The sequence below is a fragment of the Anabas testudineus genome, chromosome 5 (genome assembly GCF_900324465.2).
Source record: "Anabas testudineus chromosome 5, fAnaTes1.2, whole genome shotgun sequence".
In the NCBI taxonomy this organism is placed as follows: Eukaryota; Metazoa; Chordata; class Actinopteri; order Anabantiformes; family Anabantidae; genus Anabas; species Anabas testudineus.
Window position 1 is genome coordinate 3979870 of NC_046614.1, and position 19510 is coordinate 3999379.

Here is a 19510-nt window from a genome sequence, read left to right on the forward strand (position 1 = left end):
AATGTCAGTCCTGTTCAATGAGCCTGAATTAGCGGAAAGTACAAGTACACTGTTAACCTTTGTTTTAACAACCTCACCATTCATAATTTTCTCCCTTTTCACTTTCCTTTTCTAACTTTGTTTCCCTATTATCTATTTTTTTGCCAGCATCTGTGTCACCATCTACCCATCCACTCACCCGTCGTTGTTGATGTCGATGGCTGCCACTGCATAGCCAAAGTAGGACCCCATCTGGAACACATTACAAACAAGATTCAGTTAGCCTATAATCACACCATAGTGCAAAGATCCCTTTATTTTCTCTCATTTTCTGTCTCCATGTCCCTCTTTGTACCACCCCGAGGAGCTTTCTTCTTTAGTTCCCCAGTCCCACAATGCCCTTGGATCTCTTCTTCTCTCTTTTAATGGAGCTCAGTGTTAGAGCTTCTGTAAGCTCAAGCAGAGGTAGGGGGTCTACAGATCGGGGATTTGAACTCCTTTAAAACTCACTCACTCCAAGACAAATCCCATAGGGTTTGGGTTTTTCCGGTTTACTTTTAGACCGTGTATGATAAATTAGGGTCACATTACATCAAAGTGATTTGTAGTGTAGCTACTTGGTAGTGAGGTTGTGAAAAACTAAAATAGACTGAATAGTCTGATTTAAGTCCTGTATCACAAACTAGGCAAAACAGCTCATAGATCAAAGTGGGGCTCAGGACAAAGTTCAAATCCACCATGATACTCTAGGAGCACTACTTTGCCACGCAGCCATGTTCTGAAAAACACAATCAAGGCTAACCAGCTGAACCACCAGGAGTGTTCATCTGAGGTGAGAAAGGTTGTCAAGAAAAGCTGACCACAGTCATCAGCTATTACATTCCTGTGAAGGTCTTATTTTAGATGTGACTTAAGGAAAGTTGTAGCAATAGTAGTTAAAGCCACAATATGAAACTCTAACATCACTCTTGACATCAAGCCATGCTCTGCCCAGAATTCCACTATGCCATTCTACCATCTGCTCGGCTCTTGCACAGCCTTTCAGCTACAAGTCGTTAGCAAATTAAAATAAATATGAATGCTGCAAAACTGCTATTTCTGCTAATCAAGCAGAAATTGAGAATTCCCTGATTGGTTAACAGGGGGAGCCTTGTCCAGAAACCTTATAAGCAAATGACTGTCCACCAATGTCAGTCCTGTTCAATGAGCCTGAATTAGTAGAAAGTTTCAGCCAAAGCTCTTCACAACAGGATACGTTTTGAAAAATAGAATTAATGAGTTACAATTCAGTTTGAAGAACAAGCAGCTGTTTGCAGCAAAGCTCATTTCAGTACTTTTCTTTGCAGCACCAAACAACAGAAAGACAACATAGCAACTAGTTGATGAAAAGTTAGGAGCATTAAGCTAATGCTAATGTTGCTGGATGTGAAAATAAAAACTGTTTGTTAATGTGTGTAAAAATTACACTTACATTACATTTGAGAAACAATGTGATTGATGGCTTATTCACTAAGTAACATACTTGAATAGAAATCTGGATATGTTATCAAATTAATATAAAGACCCACAGTTTCAGTAGAACCAGAGCCTTCTGGTATGTTGGTGTGCCGCTTTGCTCACAATGGTCTGAAATGATGAATGATAATTATTGGATACATTTTTATTATCTCACATTGTAGCCTATATCATTACCATTATTTCCTAACCCTAGCATAATTTATGCAATTTGGCTACAACATGGGATATAAAGCCAAAGGTACATGGCTGAACAGAGAGAATAATGTAGGGATCAGTGTCTTGGAAATACATTTTGTGGTATGGCATGAAAGAATGCACAATTGAAGGTTTAATTTACTAAATCAACAAGACAGTGTGCAAAAAAAAGCTCCCTGGTATGTTTTTGCAGCTGACTTTTGACAACACAGTTCAAGCCCCCACAGAGGGAACAGCATTCACCCACAGAGAGCACAGTCAATTAGCCTGGAGTTTACCTCAGATCACTCTCTGCTTGACAGTTTACTCATTGCCCTCTACCCTGAGACTGACACCTCAGAGCAGTCACTGCTGACCTCCCACACTGAAAACATGGACTCACATGCAAACACACTGACACATGTGCACATTCATATGTTCTTCCATCTTGCAATATGTACACAATGAAACCTCGTTGATTTACACAAGTATGAGACAAGCCAGATACCCCATGATTTCCCAACTTAAAGAATATTGCCAAAGTTGTTTTTTATTAAAGCAATATTTACATTCCCATATTTAAATGAACAGAGTTTTATCTCATTGATTGCCTGACTTTATGTTTTGATGTGTTCACCTTGACTTCATCAAATAAACTAATTTTAGGTAAAAGCACTTTTAGACAGAATAGTTGTTCATTGTTTACATTGAAGTAGCTTTAGAGGGGGATTTCTTGTGTGTAGTATCGTAAGAAGAATCCAGCTAGTCATAGTTTTCATCTGTTAATTATCCATCTCACACTGTAGGTACACTATGTGTTGCACTAGAAAATTACTTATTAATAATAAGTAACTTAAACCAACTTATTATAAGCAATATGACTTAAAGCCCAGTCAGCCACTTAATCCATTTAAATTAACACATGGTGAATCAATATAGTGGTAATATGAACACTGTTTCTGGGTTTTCTTTACAGGTTTTAGAAGCCATAGGCGGTGCATACTGCAAGCTAAAACTCTGACCCCAGTACAGCCTCTTCTCCACAGGCTAATTTTCTTTTTCTGTACAATTTTCAGCCTTCTGTACACATGCCACTTTTAAACATGAGAGATGACAACACAGATGACAAAAGTAGGCCAAAGGCTAAGGTACAGACAATCTCTAGAAATTTGTACACATACCTGCTCTCCTGTCAAGTTAAGCAGAGACTTCAGATCCCTTCCATCAAGGATGGACACCTAGATTAAGACAAACAGAATATACATTTTGGATCGCAAACTGTGGCTCATGAGCCCAAAATGTATTAAGACACCAAGTTTTTCTTGGACCTGAATTATATTATAAAATTAGAAAACAATATTCTTTCAAGTTTATGTCTTGTACACTATTCACACTGGAAAATGCTGAGAAATGAAAATGCGATGACTCCTTACTAAACCATACAGCATGAGTCCTTTTGGGACTCCTGTGATGAAATCTGCAACACAGAATGCATGGGCAAAAGGTTAGTTGGTGTCATTTCAAAACAAGACTGATAACCAAGAACTGCAATGCTGGATAAAGCTTGTGACCACTTGACTAAAGCAGTGTTATCAAACCTTCTTTTGTTCTTGTGCTTCCTAAAAGAAGGTAGGTGTACCAAAACTAAGCTGTTAACCAGTAGACAGAGCTTAAGAGAGTGGGTAAGTGGGATTAGAAAGCCTGTACTCAGCCATCCATTTTGACTCTGCACTGTAAATATGACCCTCACCTTCCTCATCATCCCCACTGAACTCGCCACCAGCCACAGAGTATCCTAAGGAAGAGATGGAAAGTAAAGTGTTGAAACTATTTGATCTTGTTGGATTATAATAACTGACCTAGAGTCACTACCTGATAACTGTAAGTTATTTTCATCTTGGTGTATTATTGTGTGAAAATTATGTCAGCTCTGTGCATTTTAAAGGCCCATTGAGGGTGGGTGCTAGGCTATAAATGTCATGGCATGCTACACTGGTTCATACCATCTGCTAAACATTAAACCACAATAAAGCTACATCGATGGATGTATCATACAGAAAAATTACCTGGGCAGCAATGGAAAAATAGGCAGAAAATTAGTGTCACATGCTATTGCACACACACACTGTAAACTTCTACAGAACGATGACTGATGCAAAGTTCAATAGGCCCAACAATATTAAAGTCACAAAGTCAGTGAGTCAGTATGTCAAAAGTGTTGAATTTGTGAGTAACACAAGAGAAAGGGTGAAAAACTATATATTCTTATTTTTTTCTGGGGAATTATTGTGCTGAGTATGCTTAACAGCAAACAGTAGTATTAGACTGTGATGTTTTCTGAGTCATGCCATGAGCCATGTGTATGCTAAAAAACCAGGGGAAAGGTTAAATGAGAACATCAACAGCAAATTCTTTGCAATCTGTTATTGTCATTGCTATTTGTGGACAAAGTGACAAGTTAGCCCAATGGACTGGAGTCTTCCTCTTGGTAGCATGAATGTGCTGAGAGAATAGAATTGAATTGTGCTTTGGGAACCATTGATCTGCTATATCACCTTTCATGGCATTCTGCTGTTTAGATATGTTTCTCTGGGCCAAAGCAATAAAGGTATTGTTTGATTGTCCTTCCTCACCCAGGTAACTGTCATCATAGGTCCCCTGCACCTGATGGGTTTGAATCTGCCTGGCAACTGACAGAAGGAAGTAAGAGGGGTAGTAGGCCTTAACAATCTCCTCTGTGGTGGCTGTGATCAGCTGACCTGCAGAATGGAGAGACAGCAGAGGTGAAACTATGACACAACTTCTGATCTCTGGCTATTATTTGCTTTTTTGGATCCTCAAAGGGAAAGATATGTGCCTGAAATCCATGCAGCTCCACATTCCTGTGAGCTCACCTTGCCAATAAAAGCTGCCTGGTCCTCCAAGCACAACCCTCCCATCCTGTAACACACACACACAACGGTAGTTGGGGCTAAGGACTCTGTGCCACCAATTTCATCCTTAGGTTCATACCAACCTGCAGGTTACACTGTGTAATCTTCGGCTCCTTACACCAGCCAAAACACAGTGACTGTGTGATTATGTAAAAACCAGTAAAAATTCCAACAAATATTTCTCTTACCTTGGTGAAGTCAGCACTAAATCCCCCCTGACAATAGCCCTGTCCAGCAGGTCCATGTCTTTCTGCATTAAGCACCACAAAAACATGGAACCAAACATCAGTTTTTTGAAAACTAAATAAGCAAAACATTATGTTTTCATTTCTCCAGCGTAGTTATTGCCACATTTTAATTGTCACGTTTCCAAACTGAATTCTACACCAACTTAAAACAACAACAGAAGAAAACAATGGGTATTACAATAGTTTCCAACAACATTATGCAATCCGCCATTTCTAGCATCTCAGCAATTCCAATGCATGTCTTTAGTTTTACCCTATAACATTTTTAGATGTCTGGTTCTGAAACTTTGACAGCTATTATAAATTATCATTATATTTTGACAATTATAAATGATCACTAACAGGACATTGAGAGGCCTTGGACATTTTGTATCTTTCACCATTACTGAAGTAATAATCTGAGTGTATAGGTATGTATAATTTTATTATAAATTTAATATGCTCAAACAAATCACTGAAAGCCCAATATTGAAATAACATTAAAGTCCATAATGAGTTTCTGTAAATTATATAAAATCAGAAATATGTTTAGTTACTCGTCTTGGTGGAACCTGTGTATAGAGTGGCTGGTTAGTGTTGCGGTAACATCACTGCCTCCTATGTGGGAGACTAGGGTTCAAATCCCAGCTGTGACTACTTCCAGTAGGCGTCCTTACATTTAGTCATTTAGCAGACGCTTTTATCCAAAGCAACTTACAAGTCATTACAAGGTACATAGGTAGGCAGGGTAAGCATGAGGAGGTCTTGCCTAAGGACCCGTGCTGGAGGTAGCCACAGCTGGGATTCGAACCCCAGTCTCCCACATGGGAGGCGGCGATGTTACCACTACACTAACCAGTCTAAGTTACTCAAGTAATAACTAAAGTAATAAAGTCTTAGTCCTTAGGCAAGACCTCCTCACGCTCACCTGCCTATGATTGTTCCCTACTTGTAAGTTGCTTTGGATAAAAGTGTTTGCTAAATGTAAATGTATTTTTGGTATCTGGTTAATTATCATTGCTGCATCTCACCTGTTCGGCATGGGGCATACTCTACAAATGTTTTGAGGCTGTCTACAGAGAGGTAGCATGTTCCTGTAACATCGGCAAATGGGGTGTCATGCTTGGTCCTCCAGTAATACCTGGGAGCACAAGCCTGGAAAGAACAAAAAGACAATGTAATAACTATCTGGTGTTAAGCTGGCCTTTCATTAAACATCTCCTTTGTCTGCTAATTCTTCAGTCATAGTTCCTTCAGTCAAGTAACTGGACAGAAAATCTCTCAGACTTTTCTTAATATGTGTATTATTATTATCCAAACTCATCACATTAATCTTAGTCTTACCAGCACGCTGTTACCATGGGAACGCACTGTAGCTCCAAACCACTGATGGGACTTGAACTCAACCTGAGTGTTCACATCATTTATATCAAAATACCGATCACCTAGAAAAAAATAGATTTAAAGAAGATTTAAAACATGTTAACATTGTATTTAAGCAGCTATGTTATAATTATTAAAAAATATTACCACTTTACTTCTTAGTTCTAAGAAAGTGGAACTTGGGAGAAAGCAGTGATGTCAGAACTAGCTATTTTATTTAGATCCCTCTGTCATCTGGGTTTTTTCTGCTGTCAGTTCTTCATTTGAGAGAGTTCACCACATGTTCTTAGCTTTTTACATGGATATTTTATGGCCTTGTTCCCAGGTCTACAGTCTTAATCCATCCTCCATGCTATGGCAGGCATCAAAAAGCTCAAAGGGACTTGGGCAGTGTTGTTACTGTAACCCAAATAATTTTTTTGTCAGAATCTGTTTTATGAAGAGACCCTGGCACTACTGAGGCAGGGAATGATGATGAAGCAGGTGGGTGGTGAAGTGATAGAGGTGTGTGTTTGTGTGTGGTAGTCTGCCAAAGATTTTACTTTAGCAGTATTACACCTCCATGAACAGCTTGTTGGAACATGTTAATACATTGATAGTAAGTTTCTGACTTGCAATAAAGTAAAACATTTTTGCCATTCAGCATCATTAACAAGTTATTTATAAAAAAGTGACGCCTTTAGTGTGCCTGTTGTTAGTCCCCATTTTAACACAAAAAATGAGTAATGTGCTGAAGTATATTGCTTGATATATCTTCCTGCTGTCTGCAGCTGAGTGGTGACATTATACTCTCCTGGATACAGCTCAGTGCGCCTGTTTCATTAATGGAGTCTGGCCTGTGTCCTCAAACACACCATGAATCTTGAGGTCTGTAATGGGAAATGCAAGACTATGCAAGAAGCATGCATGTGTAGACATATTCGTGTGTGTGATCATACTGTAAGCATAGCTTGCCTGGCTTTTTCTATGAAATATCGCATTTTAGAGACAGTCTGTGTTTGTAAACATTTCCCAAGTATATATTTATGTATGCAGAGTAGGCGCAGTTCTCGATCTAAGTAAACGCCATTCGATATCAGCATGAAAAAGCATGTGATAAGTTCAACCCTGTGATCCTCAAATGGTGCTCCTTATCGCTTCCTGCAATTCTGATGGTGGTGATTATTTTCCCGGCAAAACCAGGGGCAGCCCACATCCTCTGGGGTCCTTGTCCCCATAATGACTCTTCCCTAATTGAAGAGTGCTCACAACACTGGGACAGAGTCCAGCAGGGAAATCAAAGCTCTGTGAAAACACTGCAAACACAACCTGTGGCCCGCAATGGAGACCTCAGTGAGGGGTGGAGTGGAGGAAAGACTCCTTAACTCCGACAGTTAAAACACAGGAGAGACATCAAAGAGTGTTGAGCAGTGCCATTGGGAAGACTTACATTTACATATCCTGGAACAATGAGAGTTACCAACTACTGCTGCAGCTTATGATTTAGGGACAATTGTCTGCCTTGGATTTTAAATACTGAGCTTCATTTCTCATGAGTCACATTTTTATCTGTGTGGGTAAGAGGTCAACCATCGGTTTAGATAACAAGACACCCTACCTTGCTTGTCAAAGTTGATAATGTTGCAGTTAGTATGGCTCCAGGGGCACAAGTACACACCTCCTCCTTCAGTGATGTTGGGTTGGCTGGTGTTGGCTTTCGGGGCACCGATTAAAACACTGATGCTACACAGGAGGAAAGAAAACAAAAGCTTACCGATCAGAAAATGACACTAAGAAACCTTTGCTTTGATCTTGAGTTATATATATTTAGGTTGTATTAAACTAAAAGCTTTGAAAAGTACAATAAATAGCTGAACAAAGAACTTTGGGTCGAAAAAGCCTGGAAAAAATCTAACAAAAAAAGAGAGGAAAAAATAAATATTTGAGAAGTAATGTTAAGTAAGGTAACATAAGGAAGTTACAAGAGGTACTACCAAGGCTGACTTTCGCTATATCATCCAGTGTTTTTTTTTTTTCAAATGTGGGCATGTCAGATACAAACACAACCTCACACTGCTCCTGCTCCCTATGGTTATAATTAGTAGTAGGTCATAGAGATTGTGATACTGTGTCAAACATTGCTACCCAAAAGGTTAAACATCTATCTATGATTAACAATCCAAGTTTACATAATATGGCATTAAGTTTAAGGAAAGCTCTCAGCGTGAGGCCTAAGTCAGCACTACAATCTTTTATCTTCTGTTAATAAATGCATTTAATAACCAGAGGAGATTTTAGTAGAAACCAAAAACACTGCACATTCTTAACATGACGCCAAGTAAAGAATTCTTCTTCAGTATCAATGCCATAATGGTATCAGCTTCCTCAGTGTCTTAGTGTCTTGTACTGTGTAGTAAGTTCCTCAGAAGCATTTTATTAAACCCTAAGTCTTACTTACTTATTTACATGCACCGCATATAGAGTTACAGTTATAATTAAAATTATGTTGTAGAGTCATTACACAGTGAATAGGTTAGCATTTTCAATAAAACCTTAAATTGATGCAGGTAATTATGTGGAATTGGCTTTAAGGTGAACTTTTCAAGTGGTGTGCTTTAAAAACGTATTAAACCTACAGCATGTAAGTTTCTGTTCCATAGAAATATGCCCTAAATCACATCATAATGTGGTAAAAGTGCAGCCTAGCAGCAGTGCAAAGACATTTGCTGCAGAACAATCAGAAAACATAAGTGATTTCTCCTTTATTGGTATTTTCTTATTTATTTTTTTTGTAATTTGATAATATTTAATATCTTTAAAGTTGTGCAAGGTGCAACAAAGATTTGATTTTGAGTCTCATGCTACCAGCTTAGATTACATATTGTGGCTTCAAGTGTGGACCGTGCAATTGGTTTAAACACAATGGTAACATATTGTATTATCACCCCTAAAACAAATGTATAGCAAATGTGTTTTGAGCTCGTTGTTTGGTCTCTTGGCTGATTCCTAAATTAAATTTCTGATGTTTTAGCTACACATGCTAAAGTATGTTCACCAGCTGTTCCCAGCCGGGCAGCGTACAGTCAGCTTGTTGGAGTTTGATTGCTGGAAACAATGGCTCAGTGATGCTAAAATCATTGCTCATGAAAAGTTGAGAGTGACAATGATCCAAAACAGTAATGGTGCAGGGTGGAAAAACAAACCGACGAGCTGAAAGACGCTAAAATCTTAGTAGAGTTGAGGGCAACTGTGAAGCTGGGTGATAATTTCCGGTGGGGTTTTTCACAATATGCACCGTTCAACATTTTTGTAAAAAAAAAGTGACAAGAGCAGCTTTAAAGTTATCCTGCTACAATGTTGCAACATTGAACCTAACACAACAGTTGGCTGAATGATTACATATCATAGTGGGCCTCTGTGAACCTTGAATGAGAGAGTGCAATTACTGTAGCTCCTTTTAGCTTAATGAATGACAATCATCCTTGAGAAATCCCTACTTGTTGATGGCTTTAGTCTTAGTTTAGTTTGTACGGTCATCCAGACCGATGTGGTAATTTTAGTGCTCTTCCAATCAAGATAGGTTATTTCAAACTTAGCCCTGCAGCTACACTACAAAATGCATCATGTTCTTAAAACATGTGCACGTAATAACTGCCTTGCCAGGTTAGCTATCTACTTGCTAGTCGGCCAGCAAGATAGTTTTAATCGTTTCTCCAGGTTTCACTAGAAAATGTGTGAGAGGGAGACTCAACAAGAGCTATCTGAAGATATCTCTGGGTATTCTCACTAGACAAGGCCGCCTGCAAAAAAATGAATGATAAAATCATGCAAGAAACAAATATAGCAAAACACACACTACAGCTAAATTACATATGCATTTGATGGCTTGGATGTAAGTGTGATCTTCATGCAAATACAGTATAGTGTGCATGTGCAAGGGTGTGTATATGGTGTATGGTGTATGGTGTATTGCCTTGCAACCCGGCAGTGCTTTCAAGGCTTTCAGACAGACCTGCCAGAAAGGCCTGGTCTAGAACAAATTGCACAACTTAAGACATTGGTGACTGATGACATTAACAGAGATCAGACAGACTCTGTACTCCCCTCCTCCCCCAAAATGTCTGGAGAGCACAAGTAGAATATTTACATGGCTGGATAAGCTTTCCTTATAATACACTCACTCCACAGCCCCTCAGCCAACCAGGATGCAGGCTTTCAACAGCCCTCTTCTTCAGTGGTACACAACCAACTTTAAACCACCAACCACCCCCTGGGATCCCTGGACAATTAAGAGCACTCCTAACAAAAACATAACAGCCAACAATAGCATCATTAGCAAAGTGACTATGACAGCTGGATGATGGATGCTTCTGTTAAGTCCTGAAATCAGGATTCCTTTTATGTTCACCATGAACATCTGCAAACAGGGAAACTGCTTAGAGGCAAGGTCAAAGATGCAACCTGTAATTTATATTCAGACTGCTAGATTAGATTTATGAGCTTCAGTGAACGCTACATTATTCTGAAACAAGTCATAGCCGAATGCTAGGCCTTGGCAAACAGGTCTTTAACAAAAGATTATATAATAAATCTTACTATTTCAGGCCAAAAGGAAATACAAATGCATTGCTTCATTTTAAGGGGCACAAGTCAAAAGGGTTTAGAACCACTGATGTATATTTGATAATAATAACATGAGCTCTTCAGCAATGTATGTCCAAGGAAACCAAATGGGCTACTGTATCCCAGCTAACCCTGTTCAGGTTTCATAATACTGTATCTGGGTTGTAATAATAAACAGGATATGATGCTTATATGCGCCCTTTCCCACACCCAAACATCTGCTTTATTTGCTCAAAGTGTAAATACACTAATCAAACTTATACATATGTGTGGGTGGCCCAGAGTGGTTTGACGGAACACTCTGTTGGTGTTTTCTTTTCTTCTATCAATAACATTAAAATCATGGAAGAATCTCAATGAGTAAAAGGCACGAATAAAAACCTGGCCTACATTATATCTGCACAAAAATGTAGGCTCCAGTACAACAGACCATGTCTTCTTTCCACTACATTGGACTGGTCAGTTTATATTCAGTAGTAGTGAAAATAAGTCACTTCCCTGCTCATAGATAAGTACTGAATGTAACGTAATGGCAAAACCCAACACACTGCTGGGTCCTGGAAGACAACAACAACAACAACAAAAATGCTGCAAAGATTTTATGTTCTCTTATGACATCATATGCAAGAGATGTTTTAAAACAGTGAGGGCAAAGTAAAGTTTACTTCCCATACTAAAATCATAAGAAGGTCCTAGGAAATCAATTAAGTTGCCCATGCGTGTGTGTGTAAAAATAGGTTTTCATTAGGGTTAGGGTTTAGTTTAGGGTGAGGCAGTTAGTTGTGATGGTTAGTGTCAGGGTAAGGCAGTACAGTACACATGATAAATTAAAAATCGATACAGAGTAGATTAACATGCCCTATTAGACAGTAGGGGGGTAGGGAATGAATTATGCCAATGAGTGTCCTCACACTGACTGCGTGCGTGCGTGTGTGTGTGTGTGTGCGTGCGTGTGTGTGTGTATGTGTGTGTGAGACAATGTAAACAAAGATGACCTGGTGAGCAACAGGAGCAACTCTTAATAAGTCTATTACACACAAACAGCCCAGTAATTGTCAGAATGCATGACAACCAGCAAAAACAATCTCATCAGCAGATGCTTTTATACAGGAAAGCATCCTTTTCCTGCTCTGCACCACAGCACAAGAACTACCAGATTCATATGAAGATGTTCAGCTAGCAGCTGTCAAAATGCATTTTGTTCACAAAGTGTGGTAATGTTCACTGTAAGCAAAACTGCTCCAGGCAAGGTTGGAATTAGCCTGTAAAGTTTTCTAAATCAACATCTGAGTAATTACACACAACATTCCTTTTAACCACCACAAGCTTAGTCAAGCAAAAGAAAAAATACTAACAAATTCCCTTTTAGAAAAATATTTGCTAAACCAACAGAGCTTTTATTCTGTAATGCATCAAGGATGTTAGCAAGGGATAAGTGAGACACAGAGAGCTGATAAGGTTTAAGTGGGATTTACGGCAAAGACCTCAGCAGTTTAACCTTTCACAGGAGCAGCTGTGTACAGTTTCCTATACATATCAGCTACACGCTGCTCTCTAGCAGGTTGTCACAGAGTTAAAAGAAAGTGGAGCATATGATATGCACCATTATTCCTGTCATTATCCATACAGATCTTTCAGGTGATGTAAAAAACCCTCTGGATCTCCTCAGCTTCACAGGCTGTCTCAGGTAAACTCAATTGCACCAAATGTTTCCAGTTAGTTTAGATTGTTCTGCTTCAATTAGTTTGGAAGCAACTTAAATGTATGTTTGTGTAGAATCTGATCAGTAAACACATGGCAGATTCCTCATTTGTTAGATTGTAATCAGCAGACTGCATTGATGCATTCATGTCAATTAATACTATGTACAGGAGTTACTGAGTCAAGGTCTAAATATTTTATAGTCTACTATTATTAACCTTCACAAAAAAGCATCGTGTTTTATGACCTTATCTTTTTGTTTGAATACTAAATCAGCATAATAACAACAGCTCTTACTTACTGTAGCTTGAGAAAAGCAGAGAAAAAATCATATTGGTCGAAAATATGGTGAAGTTAAAATGAAAATACCCAAGTGTTCCACCAGTATTAAAAACAATCAGTTCAGTTAAAGTAACAATGGCAACTGACATTCATGGGATGATGGTGAAAAATAAAACACAGCATAACAACAGCAGGAGTGAAAAAGTACTACTATTAACTATGCCTGTGGTATAGTTACTGTATATAAGTTTGCTAACTGTAGATAAAATTGTCCGACCAAGAAAGGCTCAAACTGAGCAACAGTGCCTTATACTGTTAGAAATAAAAACATGTACTTGATAAAAGAAGAGTTATTTGCTTTTTAGATTAGAAATAACTAATTTCCACAGGAAATAACAGTAGTTTACTGTAATTTATCATAGTAGCATATGTGTTTAGCTAGGGTTCACCTTGTTGCCCTTGTATTTCTTTCCAGGTACCTGGAAGTGATTCACAGTACGTCCTTGCTTCTTGTTATATTATTTAAAAATTCTGAAATGTGACATTAACACAGCAGCCTACTTACCTATATGACTGACACTGATTAAAAAACTCTCTTAGTGAGTCAAAACGGGTGATGGTAGATGTCATGTCAATTCTAAATGTGAGGCTAGATTTTCACTTTGTTGAGTGTAGACTGATAAGAAATAAGCATTCTTTTAAATCTACAACACTACTTCGTATTATGAATATGATTAGTGTATTTCCTTATTTCATACTGCTGTAGAGCAACCCCCCTATTGCACACACACATATACACATACACACACTTGTATACGTCTGTTTCCAATCATGCTTGGGTTGGAATCCAGTGTGTGTGTGTGTGTGTGTGTGTACTGTGCATGATAAAGAGTTTATATGCAAACCTTTCCACCACTGTAACTCTATCAAATACAGCCTATTAAAAAGCCTGCTGTTAGACTATAACGTTATATTATGTGTTCCTTAATATTATGTGATGTTACAGTCTATAACCCTCTAGCAAACATATAGACTATTTTTACATTTTCGTGTGTGAACACATCAAGAACATCTTATGCAAATTAAAACGAGATCATATGACAGACTACCAAGGCAAGATCAATTTAAACTACATTTATGCATGAATGTAGCCTAACAGTTGGAGCCTAATGCTACATGGTAGATATGGTACAATGTAAGATATAACACGTGTCTGCAGAAGTGACTCTTAAGAAGCAAAGGTATTCATATAGTACATTGCAGGTATATCGTGATAATATCCAACTAATACAAAGTTTTTAAAAGGTTGGTATCATAGAGAATGATGTCAACTTTGTCCTGTTGGCTTTGTGATAGGACAGTGATGGTGTCTAAAGACTTTTTACCTGGATGAGTTGTCGAAGAACTCCACCGAATAACCGAAATAACTTCCAGGAGGGCCGGTGAAAACGACGCGTGTGTCCGCGTCTAAGTTAAAAGCTCCGCAAAGCTGAACCAACACCACTACAGGTACGACCAGCACGGCGTAATCACAATAACTTCTCCAGTACCGGGTAGGTGAAAGGCCAGTAACGGTGCCCATCTCTTCTTTTGCGCGTCTCTTCTTTCATTGAGTAGCTGCAGCGCAAAACGCATCATCCGTGCTGTTCCTCCTGTGGGGGACAGTTTGGGTCGCGATCATGAGGTTGTTACCCTGAATAAACAGGTCCAGTGTACTGATCGGCGTGAACAGTGAAATGTAAAGAAAGGAAGGACTTAGGAGAGTGGGAGGGAGCGAGGGAGTTAAGGGGGAGGAGGGGGAATCTTTTTTGGGGTGGAGTTTTAAATATTACCAGACAATCTGGTCCCCAAAGAAATAACAAATGAGAGAGAGAGAGAGACAGAGAGAGAGAAATTTCAATTCTGAGTTGTCGTTTCCTGTTGTTTTCCTCCATGATACAGTCAATACAAATTCATCATTAAATATTACAAACACATAGTAACCTCTAACCATTTATACAGTGTATTATTAAAAAGGAATAAAGTTTTAACAGACCTTATTAAAGTAAAAGAATCCAAGTCTGGGGAATGAATTGTTTTCCAATAGGCCTTTATAGCTACCCAGGGGTTTTGCCTCGTTGTAGGAAAGATCCACAACCAGAAAAGAACCACACCAACACAAATACAAAATAACCCAGTAAGAACAAAGAAACTCTGTGGATGGATGAAACATGTCAATTCTAGTCAGTAAACAGAATATAGTGCAGTAAACATTGAGAGGAAATGGGAAAAAGATGTACAGTTTCATGACCACTGGTAGAAAAGATTTGTGTTGATCAGTCTCTGAATCCTTGATCTAGCCAGCACACTGTGTAGAGGGTGGGAGTGATTGTCCAGGATTGAGAGTAATTTGGTCAGCATCCTCTCAGCTACAATATACAGGGACAACACCATGCCCAGAACAGAGCCAGCCCTCCTGATTAGTTTATCCCATCTGTTAATGTGTCTGCAACCTTCATGTTGCTGCCCAAGCAGACCACACAGAAGATGACACTGAGCCATAGAACAAGACCTAAGCCTCCTCAGAAAATACAATTGGCTCTGGGCTTTTTCTGAGCGCGTTGTTGAGTTTGTTGTCCAGTCATCAAGTAGAGTCCTCAAGTAGATTCCCATGTATTTGTATTCAGAAACCACTTCCACCCTCTCGCCACAGATAGAAAGAGGAATGACAGGAGTTCCAGATTTTCTGAAGTCAACCATCAGTTTTTTTGTTTTATTGATGTGTAGCTGGAAATGGTTGAGCCCACATCAGTTCACATAGCTGTCCACCATACTTATTATTACTTGTTATTTTAACCTAGTCTTGAAAATGTTACTGTTGTCATGTAATGCAATGCATAACTAAGTACACTGAATTTTATCAGTTGAATAAAAAAGTTTAATGAACATGTAAAGACATGAAGCAGGTTTCCCTCATTTCTTTTCTTTGAACTACATAAAAAAGAGCAGTCTGTGAAGAATCCAAACCCTCATGCGATTCAAGATGGTCTTCTGTTTGAAGATAATTTGACCACTGAAGCGAACACTCATCACTAATTGATTCAAGTCGTCATTTTAAGTCTCATGATTTTTAAGTGTGATAAGCTGATGTTCTAAAGTGGCCTGGGCATGAAAACATTTTATGTGGAATTGTTATGCAATTTCACAGTGTAGATTTTTACACTTTCAGAATGAAGCAAAAAGAAGAAGGGGGAGTTGTTTAAGAATCCCCAAACAGAAAGAGTACAGTGATGAAATTGTGATGCAATTCAGATTTCTACTGATAACAAATGTCTTCGTTCTGTTTTGTTGTTGCTGCTGTTTGGTAACCAGTGAGGGACTACTACTAAGCCTGTATGTTCTCCAATTCAGGGATGCTTACAGTCACAAAGTTATTGCTTTCTCTCACACACTCTGCATGTCAAGACAGAATTCAGTGTGACTAAACCTGGAAAACCCACAGACGTCCATCTTCAGCTCTGTCTCTCATCAATCTATTGGAACTGAAGTGGCCAGACTGACAGGAAGTGATTATTTGTATATAGTTGTGTGTGTGTAGCCTATAGAGAGGGTCTATAGAGAGGGCCGCACATCTGAAGAACGGTGAGTCACAATGTGTTACATGCCAAAGGCAACAGAACTTGGACAAAGAAAGTTTTCTCTTGGTAAAACCACATTTTCACATGGCACAAAGGCAGCATCCTGTGCCTCGAAACAACTTAATAATTCAACTATTAGTTTGCACCATGACAGCTGTAATGCTAAGATCTGACTCAACTTAAGAAATTAAGTCAACACGTGCAGCAGAAGTTGCCTAGAAGTGTATCCTGATTTGGAGAACAAATAACATACAACATGGCATGTCAGTCTTTATGAGTTCTTACAGCTCCAGATTGTTCAGATGTCTACAGTAGCATTTTTTATAATAACATTATATGTTATTAGAAATATCAAGCTAATATGAGCCATTCTAGAAGCTAATACAGTATATTATCCATTACCATTACTAGTTGCTGTACTAAGAGTTGCATAGCAATCAGCTAACTGAAAGACCTGATTTTCCTTTTATCTAGACAGCCACATGTTTTAACATTTACATTATAAAATGTATTTAAAAATTAATTATTTAAATTGTTCCTTTGTCATTGTTCAAATGTACTGCATGCAAGATGGATACATAGAACATGTATACTGCTCAGTTCGGGAGGCAGACACCCTCTCTACATTTAAGACTGGACTTAAAACTTTCCTTTTTTATAAAGCTTATAGTTAGAGATGGATCAGGTGACTCTGAACCATCTCTTAGTTATGCTGATATAGCTTAATCTGCTGGGGGACCTCTACTGATAAACTGAGCTCCTCTCCTCTCTCCTTTCTCCTGTATCAATGCAAATGCCACCATTGCATGTCATTAACTTTGTGTCTTCTCTCTCCTGTAGTTGTGTTTCCTCCTCTCTGTCTCCCTCTCTCTGTACTTTTCTGCAGGTATCCTCGGCCTGGAGCTGTACATCTCCAGAATCCAGTTCATCTGCCCAATGTTCTTGATGCTTGTTGTTGTCTTTATTGCCTGCTGTTCTTTTCTCTCTTCTCTTTCCACTCACCCCAACCGGGCGAGGCAGATGGCCGCCCACTATGAGCCTGGTTCTGCTGGAGGTTTCTTCCTCTAAAGGGAGTTTTTCCTCTCCACTGTTGCCTAAAGCTTGCTCAAATGGGATTGTTGGGTTTTCTCTATAATTTGTTGTATAAATATTTTCTGTAAGGTCTTAAACCTTACACTGTAAAGTGCCTTGAGATAACACCTGTTGTTTGGCGCTATACAAATAAAATTGAATTGAATTGAATTGAATTGAATTGAATTTAAAACTTCAAAAACGAATAAAGCACATCAAACCGTAGATGTTGCAGTTATGTGGTATGCTCTTTAACTGTTTAAACTTTAACAATGTGCCCCACTCACTGATCGTTCACGCCATCTCTTCCTGCAATCTGTCTCTACATCCTGTAACAGGTCACAGATAAAAAATAAGTTGTTTCCCTATGACTTCAAACATGTGTGATTAATTTTACAAAATGTAGTGCAAATATAGTGGCAAGAAAATGTATGTGAACCCTTTGTAATTTTATGTTTTTCTGCATTGATTTGTCATAAAATGTCATCTGATCTTCATCTAAGTCAAGAGTATTCACAAATATAATGTGCCTAAAGTAATAACACAAAATAAGTTCTGATCTGTCATGTCTTTATTGAAAACAATGATTAAAACCTTATAGTGTTAGTGGAAAAAAAATATGTGAACCTTGGAATAACTCCAAAAAGCTACTTAGAGTCAGGCATTAGCATATGTGAAAGAAAATTATTTTGAGAGTGTAGTTAGTGTAGTGAACAACCCTTGGAGTTTGCACAAGGAGAATATGATTATGTGAGTTATGCCTCACCAGAAGGAGCTTTCAGGGGATCTATGGTCAAGAATTGTTTATTTACATGAAGCTGGACAGGGTTACAAAGTGATATCAAGGACTTTAGAAATTCACCAGTTTACAATTAGGTAAACAATCTACAAATGGAGACACTTTGGTGTTCATGAGTGAGTAAGTAGGTAAAACATTGACTAAGCAGGGTGTCTATGGCAGGACACACCCGGAGTTTATACAGTTTGTACAGGTCTGATCCACAGCTACAGGAAGCACCTGGTTATTGCTGCCAAGGTGGGGTCAACCAGTAATTAATTCCAAGGGTTCAAATACTTTTTCCACTATCACTAAGAGGTTTTTATGGTTGTTCTCAATGAAGATATGAAAGATTTAAAAAAAGTTCTGTTAGTTTGTGTTTGAAATTGAAATAGAGACTCCTCTCAGAGGAAGCTTTAGGTTATACTGGTAGGAATGACAACTGAAACCTCACTGAGGGTCAAACAGTAGAGCTAAGCACAAAGTTTTGGCTCTCTGTCTTTACTCCTGTGTAAACTCTGGTCCAAACCAAAGGCAGATATCACGCCAAAGTAAGATCAATTAGATTTGAAAGCCTTGAGAAATTATGTGATGTACTGTCTGATGCATAGTCCCCCTTACCTGAGAGGGGACTGTGCTATGGGCGAGCTGTACTGATTTGGCTGAAGACCATGGAAAAAGGCGCTAAAAGGAAAATGCTGAATCTGCAGAAGCTCAAAGAACTCATATGGGCAATACATGTGAGAGCTCATTGGAAAAGCCTGAGAAAAGAAGTATGCTGCAATACCTATTTCAGCATGTCTGCAATTATCTAGCTAGATTGTAAAGTTTAAAGGGTTTTATTTCCCACAGGTCAACTTGCAGCCATGTGGATGATTTTATTTGTCTTTTCACAAAGACAAATAAAATTATCCCCGCCCCCAACCCCCTTCACACACACACCAGACTGTCTCCACTGTCAGCGTAAAGGTGATAAGAGACATAACATACTCCTACTAGAGTGTCTGCATTTTGTCTCAAGCACTGAATCATGGAGGAATGAGCAGTCTTACCTCCACATACACATGCATGCATCAGTCCACCTACACACAGGAAGCCACAGCAATACCACAGTTAAAAGAACAACATGGCTGCTAAATGTGGGATGTTTGGGGTTTTTTACTGCGTATTTTCCAAAGTCGCCAATTACATATTTGCAAAACATGAAGTGATGGACAAAAGTTCAACCTAGTTTGTAGAGGTACA

The 19510-nt window shown here is 38.7% G+C and overlaps 1 protein-coding gene across 2 annotated transcripts in view; it reads right to left on the reverse strand.

Moving 5' to 3' along the window:
* The window catches only part of LOC113154463 (integrin alpha-5-like), a 35116-nt gene extending 20589 nt beyond the window's left edge, over nt 1–14527 (reverse strand). The window contains exons 1-11 of one of the 2 annotated variants that reach the window (XM_026348692.1): nt 14185–14527; nt 7812–7936; nt 6176–6276; nt 5863–5986; nt 4793–4854; nt 4566–4611; nt 4305–4430; nt 3422–3466; nt 3105–3148; nt 2853–2909; nt 179–231 (exon numbers count right to left, since the gene is read on the reverse strand). In XM_026348692.1, the coding sequence (XP_026204477.1) occupies nt 179–231; nt 2853–2909; nt 3105–3148; nt 3422–3466; nt 4305–4430; nt 4566–4611; nt 4793–4854; nt 5863–5986; nt 6176–6276; nt 7812–7936; nt 14185–14381 (980 nt within the window). In that variant the 5' untranslated portion in view covers nt 14382–14527. The remainder of the gene's footprint in view (nt 1–178; nt 232–2852; nt 2910–3104; nt 3149–3421; nt 3467–4304; nt 4431–4565; nt 4612–4792; nt 4855–5862; nt 5987–6175; nt 6277–7811; nt 7937–14184) is intronic. The other variant, XM_026348693.1, reaches the window with a different exon arrangement.
* Nucleotides 14528–19510: the final 4983 nt, after the last annotated feature.